General features: G+C 42.6%; 1 protein-coding gene across 1 annotated transcript; it reads left to right on the top strand.

Annotated features, from left to right (window-relative positions):
• The first annotated feature begins 9,924 nt into the window (after positions 1–9,924).
• On the top strand, positions 9,925–14,786 carry RAB39A (RAB39A, member RAS oncogene family). Its single transcript, XM_089512710.1, has 2 exons — positions 9,925–10,677; positions 12,478–14,786. The coding sequence occupies exons 1-2, from the start codon at positions 10,373–10,375 to the stop codon at positions 12,893–12,895; spliced, it is 723 nt and encodes a 240-aa protein (XP_089368836.1). The 5' UTR covers positions 9,925–10,372; the 3' UTR covers positions 12,896–14,786.
• Positions 14,787–17,997: the final 3,211 nt, after the last annotated feature.

Raw genomic sequence — 17,997 nt, 5'->3', positions numbered from 1 at the left:
TCGAGCGAGGAATCACAGAAATAACATGCCACATTTCTGTGCATAATTTCTCTTTCACCTGCAGAAAATCTTCGTAAGCTCCTGTCTTCCAGCAATCTCCACTGCGATCAATACGAAGCAATAGGAAAACAGCTTCAGAAGCCACAAAACAGTACCCCCACCCCCACAGTGGCCTAGCTGATGGGGCAATGTGTGTGAAGCCCCATCAGCTTCCAGGAGCACACAGGAAGCAGCCAAGTTTGTGTAGCCCTGTTTGAACTGGAGATGTCAGGGATTCAGCGTGGGACACTTTGCATGCAAAGCATGTGCCTTTCCCTGAGCTGTCCCTTCCTGACCATAGTCCTCTAAGGACTGGGGCAGAGTAAGCACATGAATTAAATCACGCTGATTTGCTTGGGCTACAGTGAGCCCTTGGTATTAGGTTTGGTTCCAGGACCCCCTGTGGATACCAAAATCCATGGATGCTCAAGTCCCATTAAATACAATGCTGTAGTAAAATGGTGTCCCTTATATAAGTAGGCAAAATCAAGGTTTGCTTTTTGGAATTTATGTTTTTAAAAGATATATTTCAAACCATGGATGGCTGAATCCATGGATGAAGAATCTGTAGAAACAGAAGGCAAAGTGTACATAGCCTTTACTGCTATGCTGAGCACACAGAATTGCAGATTTGTTTGTTTGTTTTTTTGAGATCCTTTCCAATGGAATAAGACACTATTGGCATTTATTTCCAAACTGCATGCTGGTGTGACAAAATTGCCAAAAAAATAAAATATAGGCAACAACTAATGGCTTCTGTGGCCCTAAATAAAGATGCTACAGAGGAGGCTGTCTCTCAGAATGATTCACCAGCAATTGTTTGCTCTCTGAATGATTCACTGAATTTTTCCTCCTTGGCAACAACAAGTAAACTGGGCACTCTCAGGTATCAGGGCCATAGCTCTGTGGCAGAACACTTGTTTTATGCACAAAACATCACAAATTCAATCCCTGGCATTTGTAAGTGAAAGAGGTCAAGGAGTAAGTAATGAGAGTAATTCTCTCCTGAGTCCTAAGAGCAGGGATGAGCATGTTCTGGAACTCCAAAGTTGGAGTAACTTCCAGTCACTTTCCAGGGCATTTTAAAAGTTTTTTTTTGGTATGTGTTTTGGGATGCCTCAAACAGGATTATTTGGCCAAATCTGAGTGTGGTTTTTTGCTTTTTGCATTTTCTTCCTAATATGTAGTTTTTGCAGAAAAAATTGGGGTGCTGGGGCCTTTGGTGCCGCATGGCCCAATCTAGATCTTCCAAAGGGCTGGATGTTCCATGGGCTGACTTGAATCACACCCCTGGCTGAGAGCAGAAGTGGGCAATGTGTGGGCCTCCAGATGATGCTGTACTGCAATCCCCATCAGCTCTGGCCATAAAGGGAAAGCTGGGAACTGAGGTCCAGCAACATTTAGAGGGCCATGTTGCCCACTTTGGGCCTGGAGAGCTGCTACCAGTCCAAGCAGAAAATACTGGGATAGATGGTATAATGGTCTGACTGAGCACAAAGTATTCTCGTGTGCCCCAGTTATGATCTTGTATTCTATTTCCGGGGGGATTACAGTCAAGCCAATAGTACCTATAGAGAGAGGTACTGGTCTCCATCGTTTTCAGGGGGATGCTGAATTTAGCAGACCTGCAATGTTTTTAAAGAAAAATTATTGCAGTGGGAGGACAGTTTCATTGTAGCCTGCTGTCATGGGATGTTAAGAAAGGGAAACTAACAGTGGTTTGAGCAGGGGAATGGTGTGGAGTCACTGGATCCTTAGCTCATAATGTGAAGCTATTTTTTAAACTTCCCTGAGATCTGAAGTGAGAGTAATGTCAGTTAAAAACACATCAGTTAAAGATTATTTCTACAAATGTAGATGCACCCTATGAAATCCAAGATTTGTATGAGCCTCAGATGGTGCAGCCCTCCCATACTCCAACACTCCCCAAAAAGACAGCAGTAAAGAGGAAAGTGCCTGTTCACTGAACAGAAGCATTCCATGTTGCAACATTTTCTTGCAGACCTCATTTGACATGTTTTAATAGCAACCATCTTCAGGTGTAAGTATGTGTCTCTGATTTTAATTCGGCAGTGCTGCTCTACGGAAAAGACTTTCTGTATTTCTTTGACAAAAGACCATGTTGCTTTCTAGTTTGTCGATGAAGAGATACCACTACGTGGAGTGAATCTATGAAGGCCTCACCCTCCTTGCCTCCTGTTCCTTGAACATTAAAATGCAGTGCACGGCATGTACTTTCTAACTTTGTTTTGTCTAGTTCCAAGAGATGTGGCCATGAATTTTTATCCAACATAATGTTTGATTGGTATAGAAATATATGGGGGTGGGGAATTAATGTTTGTCACCCTGTGTTAAATATTGCTAGGAGGAATAGCAGCTTGGGAGAGGTTACATTTAGCCTGGGCATGAAGCCAAAACGTATTTCTAATCCCCACCCCCATACACTCTACTCCTCCCAGCCAACTATTACTGGAATTAGCAATAACCTTGAAATTCCTAATGTGCACAGTATGTTTTCAGCAAAACCTCATTTGAGTTGTACTGAGCAGTTTCCTCCATCATTTCAACTGCCTGTTCTTACTAGAGGAAATTATATGATAGCTACCTGTTAATACAACCCTTGGCTACTTTGCATGTGCATAGACAAACAGCTTTATTGGTTGGTCAGTTTGGCCTAAATCCAACAGCTAGTCCAAACTGGAGTAAATCCTTTGAATCAATGAGATCTGCATAAGCATTGATCTGCCATTCACCAGCTGGTTCAACGGGTCAACTGTAATTGTTACAAGCATTTGTATTTGTTTAAAGCATTTCTAGACAGCATTTTAATTAAAAACAATGTTGATAGTAGCTTATTATGAAAATAAAGCAGGAACATAAATTAGCACCCCAAAATAGCTAATTAATTAAAAGAAATAAAAATCTTTAAAATCTATAATGTTGCTATGCCACTATTTTGCTGTAGCTCATATTGAAAACTGTTAGTTTGCTGTATAAGTTGTCTTACAAGAAATATATGGTAGACAAAGAAACTGATCAGTTGCAGTTGTTTTTATTGGTATTATATTTTGTGAATTTTATTATTGCTAGTTTCTGTGGTTCTTTTGGGCGGAGAGGCAAGATACGAATTTAATAAACAGAGCAGTGAAACCAATGCTAGTGGGATGTGAACAAAGAAATATTTAGCCTTTTGTAGTCTAAAATCATTCTCCCCAGGTTCTTCTAGAAATTCACTGGAAATAAATATAGTGCTTCAAAAATATTTGTATGTTGTTTTAATGTGTGTGTGTGTGTGTGTGTGTGTGTGTGTGTTAAAAGCATGTTGTTCTTGTTGTTGTTGATATGAGTCCTCAAGTCATTTCCAACCTATGGCAACTTTAAGGTGAAACTATCACAGGTTTTATTGGCAGGTGGAGGTTTGCTGTTGCCTTCCTCTGAGGGTAAGAGAGTATGACTAGCTCAAGGTCACTCAGTGGGTTTCTATGGCTGAAGAGGGATTCAAACCCTTTTTGTTTAATCTAGTCATAGGAGCAAACACCTTGGTTACAACCAGTTCAGATTAGTGTAATGCGCTCTGTACAGAACTGCCTGTAGAGATTGCTTGGAAACTCTGTGTAGGGCTACTTCTGGAAAGTACTCAGTTTAAGATTCTGCATCCAGTCTGGAGCTAGTTACAGGGGTTCATAGAATCATGGAATCATGAAGTTCGAAGGTGACTCATAGGCCATTGAGTCCAACCCCCTGTTCAGTGCAGAATCTCCAGCTAAAGCATCTCCAACAGGTAGCTGCCCAGCCTCTTTCTGAAGTCCAGAGAAGGTGACCTCACCAGCTCACCAGGCAATTGGTTCTGACAACCACAGGACTTCTTGAAGACTTAGGGGCACAACATACTGGCCATTAAGGCCAACCTGGGGACGGTGTTGGGGCATGGAGCCCACATGATGCACACCCTGACTCCGCCTCCAGGCTGGCATGACACCATGCACTGCTCCACATGGCACGCAGCATCACGGCACTTCTCTGCAATCACGTGACACAGCACCAAAGGAGCACAGAAAAGCCGCATGCCAGTGGCTCTGGCAACCTTTCCAGGGTGCAAAAAGGTGGCTTCCTTTTGTGCCACAGAAATGAGAGCATGGAGCTGTGGCATGCAGTTTCTTCAGCTCTGATCCAGCACTAAAAGGAGCAGTCTGTTAAGCCCCTTAAACATATCAAACTAAAGGATGTTCCTTCCAGATCAAGCAAAGTGAGATACTTTCTCTGGTCTCTAATAAAGATGGACCTACTAATATAAGAAGATAAAAAATTAAATACTTAAGGAAACAGGCAAAGAGACAGGTTATATAACTCCACCATAACACAAAAAATAACGGCCAATTGATTATATGTTGCAGGTATTAACTACCACCACTAGAGGACACTTGTTAACAACATCCACTTCAAATACAGCTGTATTTTTTTCTTGCATGCTTTAATTTTTATCTGTCTTTTATAAACCACCTAAACATATTCAACATTGAAAAATTTTGCTCTTAAGTGACATTGTGGTGTGTATGTGTGTGTGTGTGTGTGTGTGATTTTCACTCCTAAATGACATTGTGGGATATATACAGTTGGTCCTCCACATCTACGGCTTTGACTTTTGTGGACTTGATTATTTACTGTTTTAATATGTTCTCTCTAGAAACTTCTTGGTCCTCCAGCACAAATCTGCCAGAAGTTGACCATAGGATTGTGCTGGAGAAGCTAGATGTTCCTAGAAAAAAACCATTTATCTAGGCATTTGTAGGTTCTGTGATCAGATATTGACCACAGAGTTGCACTGGAGGACCTGGAGATTCCTAAAAAAGTAGTTCTCACAAGTAAAAAGAATAGTGTCTTTTTTATTTGCAGTTCTTCCACATTCACTGTGGTCCTTCACGCCTAACCCCAGTGACTGTGGAGGGACCACTGTTTATATATAACACAATGTAATTTAAGAGTGAAAATCAAAAAGTGAATCTGGACTCATCTGGCATCTATAAGGAACCTCTTTTCAGAGTGCCAATGAAGTTTGTTCACCTTCTGTTTACTTTCGAAGTTGGGAAGATGAGAAGCAAGCAAAGTGAGGCCACAACTCAGCTGATGACTGGAGGAGCTGGTCCATCAGGCACTGGCTGGATGCTTTTCTCAATGCAAAGAGAAATATAAAGGTCTGTGCCTCTCTTTGCCCAGGAAAAAAGAAAATGGGCTAAAGGATCTTGGGAGGAGGAGCCCTTGACATCATCCAGACTTTGGACTGGTTCTCAGGTGAGACAATCTGGTTCTGGAATGAGGGAGAAAGCAAAAGCCTTTGCTTTTGAAAGCCATTTTATAAGGTGAGGACAATTATTGGAAGAACACATATTTAACAGTAAGAGATCAAGATTTGGCGTTTTAGAAATACTGCTTTGTTTCTGGTGTGTTCCTGTGAGCAGAGATCAAAATAAACATGAAAAATGACCTTCCCTTCTAAAATTCAGTAGCAGTCTTTATTAAGAAATTGTAAGTCATTTCACAGTGTAGCCAAGGGTCCATGGGGGAATTTTATTTTGTTGTTATTAGTTCAAATATTGCAAGAGGGGGCTGGCTACCAGAGCCCACTGAAATTGCCCTCCCGATATGTATACGGAGTAGACCAGGGGATCCCAATAAATAAAGCTGAGACGGATATTAATAACTAGATGTCTAATTTATTGAAATAGGGGAAAACACATACGCTTCACTGGCATACACACACACATACAAGGCTCAGGAAAATTAGGGTTGGAAAATGGGAACAGATTTCAGGCGTTACTAATGGAGATGCTTACCAGAATGTAGATTCCCTCCGGGAAGCGAATGGGGTGGTGGACAGTGAGACAAGCCTGCTCCGCAACCTGGGTTTGAGCAGAAATGCCGGCTACCAAAACAAAGGTCCGACTGACGTGGAGTAAGGAGACCTTGTAAATGGCGCGCTGAGCAGCAAAAGTGGGGACTTTTTATAGGCCAAATTTGGCCTTAGGCAAAGAGGCTGGCTTGGCCAAAACAAAAGGTGTTTAATTATTTTCTTTTCACCTGGATGTCTGGATCTGATAACATAACAGATTTGAGGAGGGGGTGATAGCTTAGGCAAGGCAAACATTTGCTCTTCCTGATCTTATGATAATCCCTTCATGCGACTTCCCAGACCTTCTAAGATGTTAATGTGGCTGCTCCCCTCAGGGGAGGTATACATGTCCTCTCGCTTTGCCAGTAATGGCGGACAGGCTGCTAGAGTTCATCCAGGGGTCATCCAAGGGTTATCATTGATTCCAAAATTTATATTGCAGTATGGGTAACAACAGGAGGCAGTGTGGTGTAGTGGTCTGAGTGCTGGACTATGTTTCTGGAGAGCAGAGCATGAATCCACACTCAGCCATGGAAACCTACTGGGTGCCCTTTGGTAAGTCACATTCTCTCAGCCTCAGAGGAAGGCAGTGGAAAATAAATCTTGCCAAGAAAATCCCATGGTAAGTTCTCTTTAGGGTCACCATAAGTTGGAAACTATTTAAGGTACACAACAACAGCAAAGTTATTTCACACTTCCTTCACTATCCTGAAAAACCCTCTGTCCTGAGAGACGTTTATAAGCAAATGTGAGTTTAGATTATTAGAATAGAGTAGAATAGAATAACAGAACTGGAAGATACCGTGAGGGCCATCTAGTCCAACCCCCCTGCCATGCAGGAAATCCAAATCAAAGCATCCCCGACAGATGACCATCCAGCTTCTGATTAAAGACCTCCAAGGAGGGAGATTCCACCATACTCCAAGGGAGTTTGTTCCACTGTCGGACAGCCATTACTGTCAGGAAGTTCTTCCTAACGTTGAGATGGAATCTCTTTTGCTGTAGCTTGCATCCATTGTTTTGGGTCCTAGTCTCTGGAGGAGCAGAAAACAAGCTTGCTCCCTCCTCAATATGACATCCCTTCAAGTATTTAAAGAGGGCTATTGTATCACCTCTTAACCTTCTCTTCTCCAGGCTAAACATACCCAGCTCCCTAAGTCTTTCCTCATAGGGCATGGCTTCCAGACACTTCATCATTTTAGTCGCTCTCCTTTGGACACGCTCCAGTTTCTCCACATCCTTTTTAAATTGTGGTGCCCAGAACTGGACACAGTATTCCAGGTGGGGCTTGACCAAAGCAGAATACAGTGGCACTATTACTTCCCTTGATCTAGGGTACCCCAGTTGCTTTCATTCAGCTCAAATTATTTCTGCACCACACATATGTTGTCAACTGGATCCCTTGCCTTCCTTGCCAAGCAGATTGGGTTGAAAGTTGAGCTATTACAGGAAGGGCCACCTGAAATGCTGTACTGACATTTCCCACATGGCCTGTGTTGCTCGTGAGTGCATAGCAGTGTTGATTCCCTCCATGCGTCCAATCTGTCACATAGGTTCTGCTGCAGATCCACCCCGATGTGTGCCAAGCTGCACAGTCTGTTCCTTACATGAGGCTGCACCTCCTCCAGTCTTGATTTGAGCCAAGGAGCATTAGAGCACATTTTGAATGTAAGGGTTCAGGTATGTAACAACAACAACTAGAGCATAATATGCCAGACATAACTGTGGTTGGGGAAAAGAAAGCTTGCAGTACAGATGTTGCAACTCGGTGGGACAGTAGCATTGAAGACAAGGAGAAGAGAAAGATTATGAAATACGAAAACCGTACAACCTGAGATTCAGCGTCTCTGATAAAAGAGTACAACTGTGGTTCCAGTCTAGATAGGTGTTCTGGAAGCAATTTGAATGAAAGGACAACTGGCATAGACCGGATTACCATAGCACAGTCACAGCAAGTGACGCTGCTTGGAAAGAGCAATGTTATCTATGGTACCTCACTGATTTTTAAATTCTTTGATAGAATCTGAATGATCTCAAAGTCCAGTTTGGTAACATATGGTAGGCTGCAAAACCAATGACAGTGTACTGATTACATTTATATTCCATCTATCATTTGATGAATTCAATGCACTATTCCTATCTTTTTTCCTCCCCACTTTATTCTCATAACAACCCTCTGAGGCAGGCCAATGAGGGAGAAAGCAAATGAGGTCATTGGGTTATAGAAGATCCAGGTTCAAGTCTTTGCTGAGGCATGCCTGGATCTTCTATAACCCACTCAACACTCTAAACACACAACTTGTCTAAATCTAGTTTGTGTCTCATTTTAAAAGTCAAAGACTCATCCTACTCTTAGGTTGTCAAACAGTAATAGATTCCCTAGTATCATTCTGACCGTCTATGGCTCCATTCTCTCTCTCTTCCTTTAGACAAAGGAAACCATCCGCCTGGTTTTGTTTCATTTTAGTGGCAAGCAGTGCTTAAATGTTGGCTTGTTTTCTTGACTTAAAGACACTCAGTACAGTTCATATGAATGCGAAAATGGACATCAAGATGCTAGCCTAAGATTTCATTATACCGTGTTCATGGAATATGCAGGCTAAATTTATATTATTTCATTTTTCTAGGAATGCTGCGATTTTGCACACGCACATGGGACGCTCTATTAATACATACATTTTGACCGTCCTGTTGTAGTTTTTATGGACGGATGTCATGCTCTGTTGTTGCACTTTCTCAAGTCTGTTTCCAACCAGTGCTGAAATGGACAGCTCCATTACTTTCCATCTCACTGTTATTACTGGCAATCTCTCTTAAGCCAGTTCCAGAGGGATCTTATTCCAGTTCCAGTTCCAGCTGAGACTTTTTCTAGTCTCAGATAAAGATGGCACTGTTAATGTACTAATATAAAAAGATAAAAATGTAAATACTTAAGGAAACATAGGTAAAGAGGCAGATTATCGAACTCCACCATAATAATAAAAAAAATAATAATGTGGGGGTGTTACCTCTTTGTGACCTTCATGGTTTTCTTCTTCTAAGGAAACTCTAATGCAAAACAGATGGGAAAGAGGCAGAAACAATGCCTGAGTCCTTACAGAAGAGCTCTGCCCTGATGGACCCATTCATTGCCAAATTTCCCATGTGTTCTGAAATCTTTTTCCATAGCAACTTAGCTACACACAAATGCCCAAACTAGCAATTTGTGGTTTGCAGCTTTTGTTCGTCTCTGTCTAAACTGTACCTAATCCCCGAGGTAACAAGAATAGTATGGCAACCACCCCTTTGATCATGTGTGTGCCTCTTTGCATACGTTTTGAGTCTGAGTGTGTATGTGTCTTCAAATTGCCTCTCCACCTATGGCAGCCCCATGCACTGCATAGGGTTTTCTCAGGGAAGGGGTGTTTCAGAGCCTTCCCTGCCGCACCTGGTATTCCTTGGTGGTTCCCCTTCCAGGTACTAGCCTTGCCTGGCACTGCTTAGCTGTCAAGATAAGATAGGATCTGGTGCCTTCATGGTTTTTTGCTGCTGTTCTTGTTGCTGTGTGCCTTCAAGTCATTTCTGACGTATGGCAACCCTAAGGTGAACCTGTCACAGGGATTTCTTGGCATGTTTCTTCAGAGGTGTCTTGCCATTGCCATCCTCTGAGGCTGAGAGAGCATGACTTGCCTAAGGTCACCCAGTGTTTCTACAGCCAAGCCATCATTCGAACCCTGCTCTCTAGAGTCACAGTCCAACACTCAGACCACTGCAACCTATTAGAGAGTAGGTTGAGAGTTAGTCTTCGCTCCCCTCCGCTGGGCTGAAGGAGGAGGGCAGAGCCTGGCCCTGGCTGGGCCTCCCTTGCCTCCTTCGTCGCGGGAAGAAGGGCAGAGCTCCGCATCGCTCACCCGGGGATCCCGCCCTCCAAGCCCAAGCCCCCCTCTCTCTCCTTCCTTCCTGCCTCTCTTCCTTCCCCACTTTCTTTCTTTCTTTCTTTCTTTCTTTCTTTCTTTCTTTCTTTCCTCCATCCCTTTTCTTCTTTTTCCTTCCTTCCTTCCCTCCCTTCCCTTCTTTCTTCCTTCCCTCTTTCCTTCCCTTCATTCTCTCTTCCTCCTTCCTCCTCCTTCCCTGCCTGCCTTCCTCCCGCCCTTCCTTTTCTTCTTCTTTGCCCCCTCCCTTCCTTTCCCTCCATCCATCCTTCCCTGCCTGCATCCCTCCTTCCCCCCTTTCTTCCTGTCTTCCCTCTCCCTCCCTTCTCCCTTATTTCCTTCCTCCCTTCCGTTCTCCATCTGTCCCTCCCTCCCTCCTTCTTTCCATCCATCCATCCATCCATCCATCCATCCATCCATCCATCCTCCTTCCCTTCTTCCTTCCTTTTTTCCTTCCCTGCTTCCATCCCTATATCCACATACCCTTCCCTCCTTCCTTGCCCTGCTGCCTTGGGCCCCCCATCCCTCCCTCCTGATGCCCGGGGTCGGGGCCATTGGGGCCCGCTGCCACCACCACCGTCCGAGGCGGCTCCTCCGGGGGAAGGAGGAGGAGGAGGAGGGCTGGCGCTACCAGTTCGGGATGCTGGTGCTGGGGGACCAGGCGGTGGGCAAGTCCTGCCTGCTGCGCCGCTTCGCCCAGGGACGCTTCCTCCCGGAGGAGAGCCAGCCCCAGCCCCCCTCCACCCTCAGCCCGGACTCCTTCGCCCGCAGCCTCCAGCTCCAGCCCGGGACCACCATCCGCCTCCAGCTCTGGGACACCGCCGGACAGGAGAGGTTCAGGTAGGAGCAGGGCACCCATGGGCAGGGAAGAAGGGCAGGGCCCCTGGGCATCCTTTAACCCCTGGCTCCCCAGGGCCTTAAGCTCTTCTCCTCCTTCCTCCTCTCCCTCTTCTTCTTCCTCCTCTTCTTCCTCTTCCTCCTCTCTCTTCTTCTTCCTTCTCCTCTCTTATTTATTTATAATCCATGCCCCCCCAGACACACACATACACACACACAACTGGGACACAAAGCAGCCTACAAATTAAAAAAAGCAATAGATTTTTTCAAAACACACAAAATTGGCATGAAAACAGGATTAAACTAGTATAGTTTTAAAGGCACATAGCCCATTAAAAATTTTATTTAAAGATAAAATCATTGTTTGTTTGTTTGTTTGTTTGTATCCCAGCTTCCTCCCGGTAGTGAGATTCAAGGCAGCTTAGAAGCACTTTAAAATAGCATATATTTAAAAGGGTAAAAAATACTAAAACATGAAAACAATAAAATAAAACTGTATGCCAACCCTTAAACCTTCAATGCCACACCACACAGCATCAAGGGCCCAATCTCAACTGTCTGTGAACCCAAAGCTGTCTCTGGAGAAGGAACTCCAAAGTCTGGGAGCAGCCACCAAGAAGGCCGTCTCTTTTGTTCTCACCTAAGAAGCCTGAGAAGGTGGTGGCACAGAGAGGAGGGCCTCTCCAGACACTCGTAAAACCCTTCTTCTTCTTTGTCCTCCTCTTCCTCTCCTTCCTCATCCCTGCCAGGAATGGGGACAAGAAACTTGTGAGATTCCCCCCGCCGCCCAGATGCCCAAATAATTTGGCTGGCTTGACATGCTGTGCCCCTTGACTCTGACAGCAGTGAAGCACCATCTCCTGCTTCATCTCAGGGCTGGCCCTGGCAACAATAAATCTCCTTGCTTTTTCAGGTCTATGCTTGTTTGTTAGGAGAGTTACACTGGGCTAGAGATAATCTGGGAGCTGTTATTTAAAAAAAAACACCCCAAAACAGCTTGGCTAGCATCCATCCAGACATAGCTACCTCCATCTGAACTTAGCCATCCTTGTATAGTGGTTGCTCCACATTTGCTGGCATCAGGAGCACAGGACCCCTGTGAAAGTGGAAAAACTGCAAATAAAAAAAAAACACTACACTTGTCCCTCCATATTCACTAAGGTTATGGGCACAAGACCCCCATGAATAGGGAAGAACCACAAATAACAAAAGCACCATGTTTTTTACTTGAGATTACACCTCTTTAGGAATCTCTAGGTCCTCCAGTGCAACTCTGTGGTCAACGTCCGACAGACACTGACCATAGAACTGCACTGGAGGAGCTACAAATGCCTAGTAGAGTATTCTCTCTAGGAATCTCTAGGTCTTTCAGTGTAACTTTTGGTTAAAGTTGACCATAGAGTTGCACTGGAGGACCTAGATATTCCTAGAGAAAACATATTAATCAAATTCGTGAATAATCAAAGCTGCCAATATCAAAGCCACAAGTATTTAGGGATGAGTGTATTAATTTTACCTGAGAGAACACTCTTTACTTGAAAGAACACTTCTCTTATGGATCATATGTGGTCTCTTCCAACTGTATGATTCTATGATTCTATGATTTGCTAAAAGATAGACTAGACTAAATTACACCAATACTTCTTTTAAAATAAATGATGAAATCAGCAACAAAAGAACAATGATTTCATTTTATTCCAAGGCCATGATATGTTCAGAAAGAGTCTGCTGTGTTCTTTTCTTTGATTGTTTTGAATTGTATTGCATTTGAAATTTCTCTGTCTCTCCCATTTACTGCGGTAGATCAATGACACGTTCCTATTACCGGAATTCGGTGGGGGGCTTGCTGGTATTTGACATCACCAATCGGTCTTCTTTTGAACATGTCTACGACTGGCTGGACGAAGGTAAAATGCACGCCGAGCCCTTCCAGATTGTGTTCATCTTGGTGGGGCACAAATGCGACTTGGAGGCCGAACGTCAGGTGAAGAGAGAGGAAGCAGAAGAACTGGCATCCAACTGTGGCATGAGATACATAGAAACGTCTGCCAAAGATGCCACCAATGTGGAAGAGTCCTTTACAATTCTCACAAAAGACATCTATGAACTTGTCAAGAGAGGAGATATTTCAGAGCAGGATGGGTGGGAAGGGGTGAAAAGCGGCTTTGTCCCAAAGCTTGCACATTCCCCAGAGAAGGCTGGAGACCGATGTCCCTGCTAAACTGTTTGTGTGCCAAAGAGCCATAGAGTATATCATGTATTTGGAGAATATGGCCTGTGTATCTCAAAGTTTGCTTGTGAAGATACATGGGTAAGTGATGTATGGCTTCTGAACCATACTCCTGAGAACCTTATGCATGACTTGCCTGTAAGATCCTATAAGGATCCTGAGATTCTCAGTCTTTGTTTAAAAAGCTAAGAAACCTTAGAGTAGCTAAATAGCGGATGGATTAAAAAGAGATTTTAAAAAAGAAAGATTCAGGTACAAAAAAGAAGTCTGAATTCTTTGTTTCTCAAGGTTTGTGGTCAGATTTCTAAGTGAATATATCAAGATTTTGTAAAGGCTGACTCACATCTATTCAGCCTCTGTTGCTGATAACTTTTCAGAATGTGCAAACTATGAAAGCTGTTGTGCATAATGCGGCATGTCCACTGCCTGTAGTTTGACACCCACGTGTGCATGAAAATGATGTGCAAATTACAGAAATTGCATGCAGAGGGGGACAATATATAATTCTGTAAAGAATCCTCCCCCCAGTAATGTTCAGTTAAATCCTCAGTGCTACTCACGTGACATATACCTACATGGGACCAGTAATGTTCAGTTAAATCCTCAGTGCTACTCACGTGACATATACCTACATGGGACCAGTAATGTTCATTTAAATCCTCAGTGCTACTCACATGACATATACCTACATGGGACCAGTAATGTTCAGTTAAATCCTCAGTGCTACTTATGTGACATATACCTACATGGGACCAGTAATGTTCAGTTAAATCCTCAGTGCTACTCACGTGACATATACCTACATGGGACCAGTAATGTTCAGTTAAATCCTCAGTGCTACTTATGTGACATATACCTACATGGGGCCATCAATTCCGCTTGAGATCATAGTGGCACCAGCCAACCTCACGAAATGGTAGTTAAATATTATGTTGTGCTTCAATTGTACCCTGTAAAACTGAGAGCTTTATTTTTCAGTGTACTAAGTTGACTTGTCTACCATATATATTTCAGCCTTCTGCAACTTGTTGCTTTCAAGGTAGTTTGGACTATGAGTCCCCTCATTCTAAGCAAAATTAAAATTGTGGTCCAAGAGACTCAGGAAGGCTGAGACATAATACTGTAAGTGGGAGGCTTCTCCAGTGGTATGGGACTCTTATATTCTAGTTAAAGATAGAAACTTGCCCTCTGGGCTACCTCACACAAGTAAGAAAAGTGCGAACAAGTAATATAAGTGTTATGTTGAGTTGTTTTTGCTATGCAGGGCAACAGTAACAATGATTTATGGTTTGGAGCATTCCAATGAGTGAGGTGGCACATTTGAAAAACAATTTCTCAAGCTCTGCACAGACACATGATTGTATGAGTTTCACAGAGTGGCTCATGGACATGACTGATAGACTTACAGGGTGCCTAACTTCTGGTTTCTTTAGGCCAGCCATCTCTAATCCAGCCATATTAGCTGAGGATGATGAGAACTGTAACCCAAAACATCTGGAGGAAACCAGATGGGGGAAGGATGCCTTAGACACTAACCCAACCCAATCTTTATAGACTCAGATACTACTTACATTCTGAAATCTCAGCATTTCCTATCTGTTACATTCATTGTGTGTGTTTTAAATGCCATTTTCTTTTCACTGCAAATTTGCATGTTTTCCTACAGCTAGAGCATCTCTGAAGTATGTCAACACAATGCTCTTGTTTTTGGGTGGGTTCCTTTCACTTCTCAAACACACTGACTCATTATATCTCTATATTGATGTTAGCAACAAAACTGCTGTTAAGCAGCAAGATATTTTCTATAATACTCTTATAACCATTTGTATTACCTGCATGCTTGTTAGACTTTACATTTTGAAAAGAGGTTAAAATAAAACTATGGAATATGTACTCTATTCTGATGAGTCCCTGGTTTGATTTGTTTGGCCTGAGAAGCAAGTATATATTGAACCGGATCAGATCAGTTTGCAAATTTTATTTTTTTAACAACAGTTTCCAAAATCTCCGGCCAGTGTAGCTACTAGTTTGTCCGCACAGAAATGTGTACCAAGCTCTGATTAGATGTCAATGACTTCAGCAGATCTCCCCTAAATATGACTAACTCTGGATCTGATCAACTGAGGAATATTTCCCGGACTCTTTATCATTGGTGGGGCTCCACCACATCGATTTCTCCTGTCTGCAAAGTCTTCTTCGTCCCTACAGCAGCAAGATGCCTTTTAAGCAGGGAGTGCTTAAGTGCACTGATAAGCGATATAGAAATGTGCTTGCTATCACTATTGCTACATATAAATTGGGATGCTCACACATTCATACATGTACATGGGTTAACCTCATGAGCATGGTAGTGCATATAAGACTCAGCAACAATACTATACACTTTGATTATTACAATTCTTTACTTACACTGAAATATATTTATAACAACCAAAGGTAGAACAACAGTAAAGAAAAGGGGTACTCTATATTTCACATTTATGTAAGAAGAAGCCTTATTAAAGATGATAAAAGGTGACAATATATTTCTGGACTTTCATAAGGGGATGGAAGAAACACTGTTAAAGACAAACTATGGGTCGGTACAGACAGGCCAAAATAAAGCTGCTTCGGGTCACTTTGGAGGTATGCTGTTTCAATGATGCATGCATCCTAAGAGTCCAGAAGCTGCACCAAAGCTGCACTCCAGTCCTAAGGACTGGACCCGAAGCAGCTTTATTTTGGCCTGTCTGTACTGGCCCTATATTCTCCTCAATTACTGATGTGACATGGCTTCACTGAAAAGCAGATTTCTTTGTAAGAAGAAGGCCTGGTGGCGCAGTGGTTAAATGCCTGTACTGCAGCCACTCATAAACCATAAGGTTGTGAGTTCAGTACTAGCAAAGGGCTCAAGCTCAACGCAGGCTTGCATCCTTCCAAGGAGGTCGATTGTTGGGGGCTCCTATGTAGGTTAAGCACACTGGATTTCAGTGGAAATTCAGGAAGGAGGAAGAGGAAGGAGATAGGCTGTATTCCAAGGGAACATCTTCTTTGAATTGCAAATGGACATTAAATTTCCTTGACTTTGAAAATCTCCCAGTGACCACATGGCCAAAAAAAGGGGGAGGCACCAGCCTGCAGATGGCCCTCCTCCCTACCATCTGAACTAAGACCAGAAACAGCAAAATGCAGGCCCATGACTGACATCTTCAGGTCTTTTCCTCTCGTTTGCCTGATAAAGAAGCCAGTGTGACTTCAAAAGCTGGCAACATGTAATTGTGCATTGCGGTTGGCCCAATAAAGGTATAATTGTTTGGATGTTATAGGACAGCGATGGCAAACCTATGGCACGCGTGTCAGAGGTGGCACTGAGAGCCCTCTCTGTGGGCATGTGTGCCATAGGTTTGTGGGCACGTCCCAGCACATAGTTTGCCAGAGTTTGTTACTAGAAAGCCAGAGAGACATGGCACTTTGCAATAAATAAGTGGATTTTAGGTTGCAGTTTGGGCACTAGGCCTCGAAAAGGTTCACCATCACTGTTATAGGATTAGCAATATGGCCAACCCCCCGAGATGTTTTTAGGCATTTAACCACTGTATAATAAATATTTATATAATATTTATATAATACATATTTAATTATTCATATATTTATATTATATGTATAAAATATTACATATATATATATATATATATATATATATATATACCATATATATATATAATAAGTATAAATTTTATTTAGAATAAATATAATGTATATAATACATAAATAATAAATATAATATATCTATAATAAATAAATATACATTATTATAATTATTACAATAAATAACAATAATATAATATAATAAATTTATATTTACATTTATATTAAGTATATTATATGATAAATATTTATTTATTTACACATATATTTATATAATAAATATGTAAATATTTATATATTTATATAAAAGATATTTTAATAATAGATATGTATATATTTATATTTATATAATATTTGTAATAAACATTTATATATTAATATAATAAATATGTATATATTTCTGTGATAATAAATATGTATATAATATGTATATATGTATATAATGTTTATAATAATCGGGCGGTAATGGGCTGGATGAGGAAAAACAGATTGAAGCTGAATCCGAACAAGACGGAGGTGCTCACGGTAGCGGCCCCGAAACCAAGAATTGGGTTGCAACCACCAGTCCTGGACGGGGTCACACTCTCCTCTAGTGACTGCGTTCGCAGTCTGGGGGTGCTCCTTGACTCGTCGCTCCTGATGATAGATCAGGTTAATGCGACGGTCAGGAGCGCCTGTTATCAGCTTCGGCTGATACGCCAGCTGCGCCCTTTTCTGGAAGTAAGGGATCTCGAGACAGTTGTGCACGCGCTGGTAACCTCACGCCTTGACTTCTGTAATGCGCTCTACATGGGGCTACCCTTGTGCCTGGTTCGGAAACTACAGCTGGTTCAAAACATGGCCGCCAGGCTTGTGTCAGGAACATCCAGAAGGGACCGTATCACTCCGGTTTTGAGGTCCCTCCACTGGCTGCCTATTGGTTTCCGGGCCCAGTACAAGGTGTTGGTTATTACCTTTAAAGCCCTAAATGGCTTGGGTCCAAGCTATCTCAGAGACCGCCTCTTCCCATACAATCCTCCCCGCGCTCTCCGGTCCTCTGGGAGGAACTTGTTGCAGCCTCAAAAATCGAGGCTTGCGACGACCTCCCGGAGGGCTTTCTCTGTTGTCGCCCCTAGGCTCTGGAACGGCCTGCCGGATGAGATCCGTCAATTAACATCTTTGGACAGCTTCAAAAAGGCTGTCAAGACGGATCTCTTCAGGCAGGCCTTCCCAGACTGAAATATCCCGGCCTCAGGATCTCAGGATTTCCCCCTCCTCAGTAATGTCTCCAAAGCCCCCTTTTCTTTAGAACTGAAGTTGCAGTGGTTTATTGGTTGGTATTATTTTGTTTAATTTATTGTTATTTTAACTAGTTATTGTGGTTTTAAATTAGATATGTTGTTTAATTACTTTTTAAGGGGGGAGGGAAATAAATTGTTTTTATGCTGTATGTTATTTTAATGCTGTAAACCGCTCGGATTGGTTCG

Source organism: Sceloporus occidentalis, unplaced genomic scaffold (assembly GCF_023333645.1).
Source record: "Sceloporus occidentalis isolate IW3139 unplaced genomic scaffold, rSceOcc1.0.p SCAF_2, whole genome shotgun sequence".
NCBI classification, from domain to species: domain Eukaryota; kingdom Metazoa; phylum Chordata; class Lepidosauria; order Squamata; family Phrynosomatidae; genus Sceloporus; species Sceloporus occidentalis.
The sequence above is the reverse complement of the archived record's forward strand: the minus strand, read 5'-3'. Positions and strand labels throughout refer to the sequence as shown.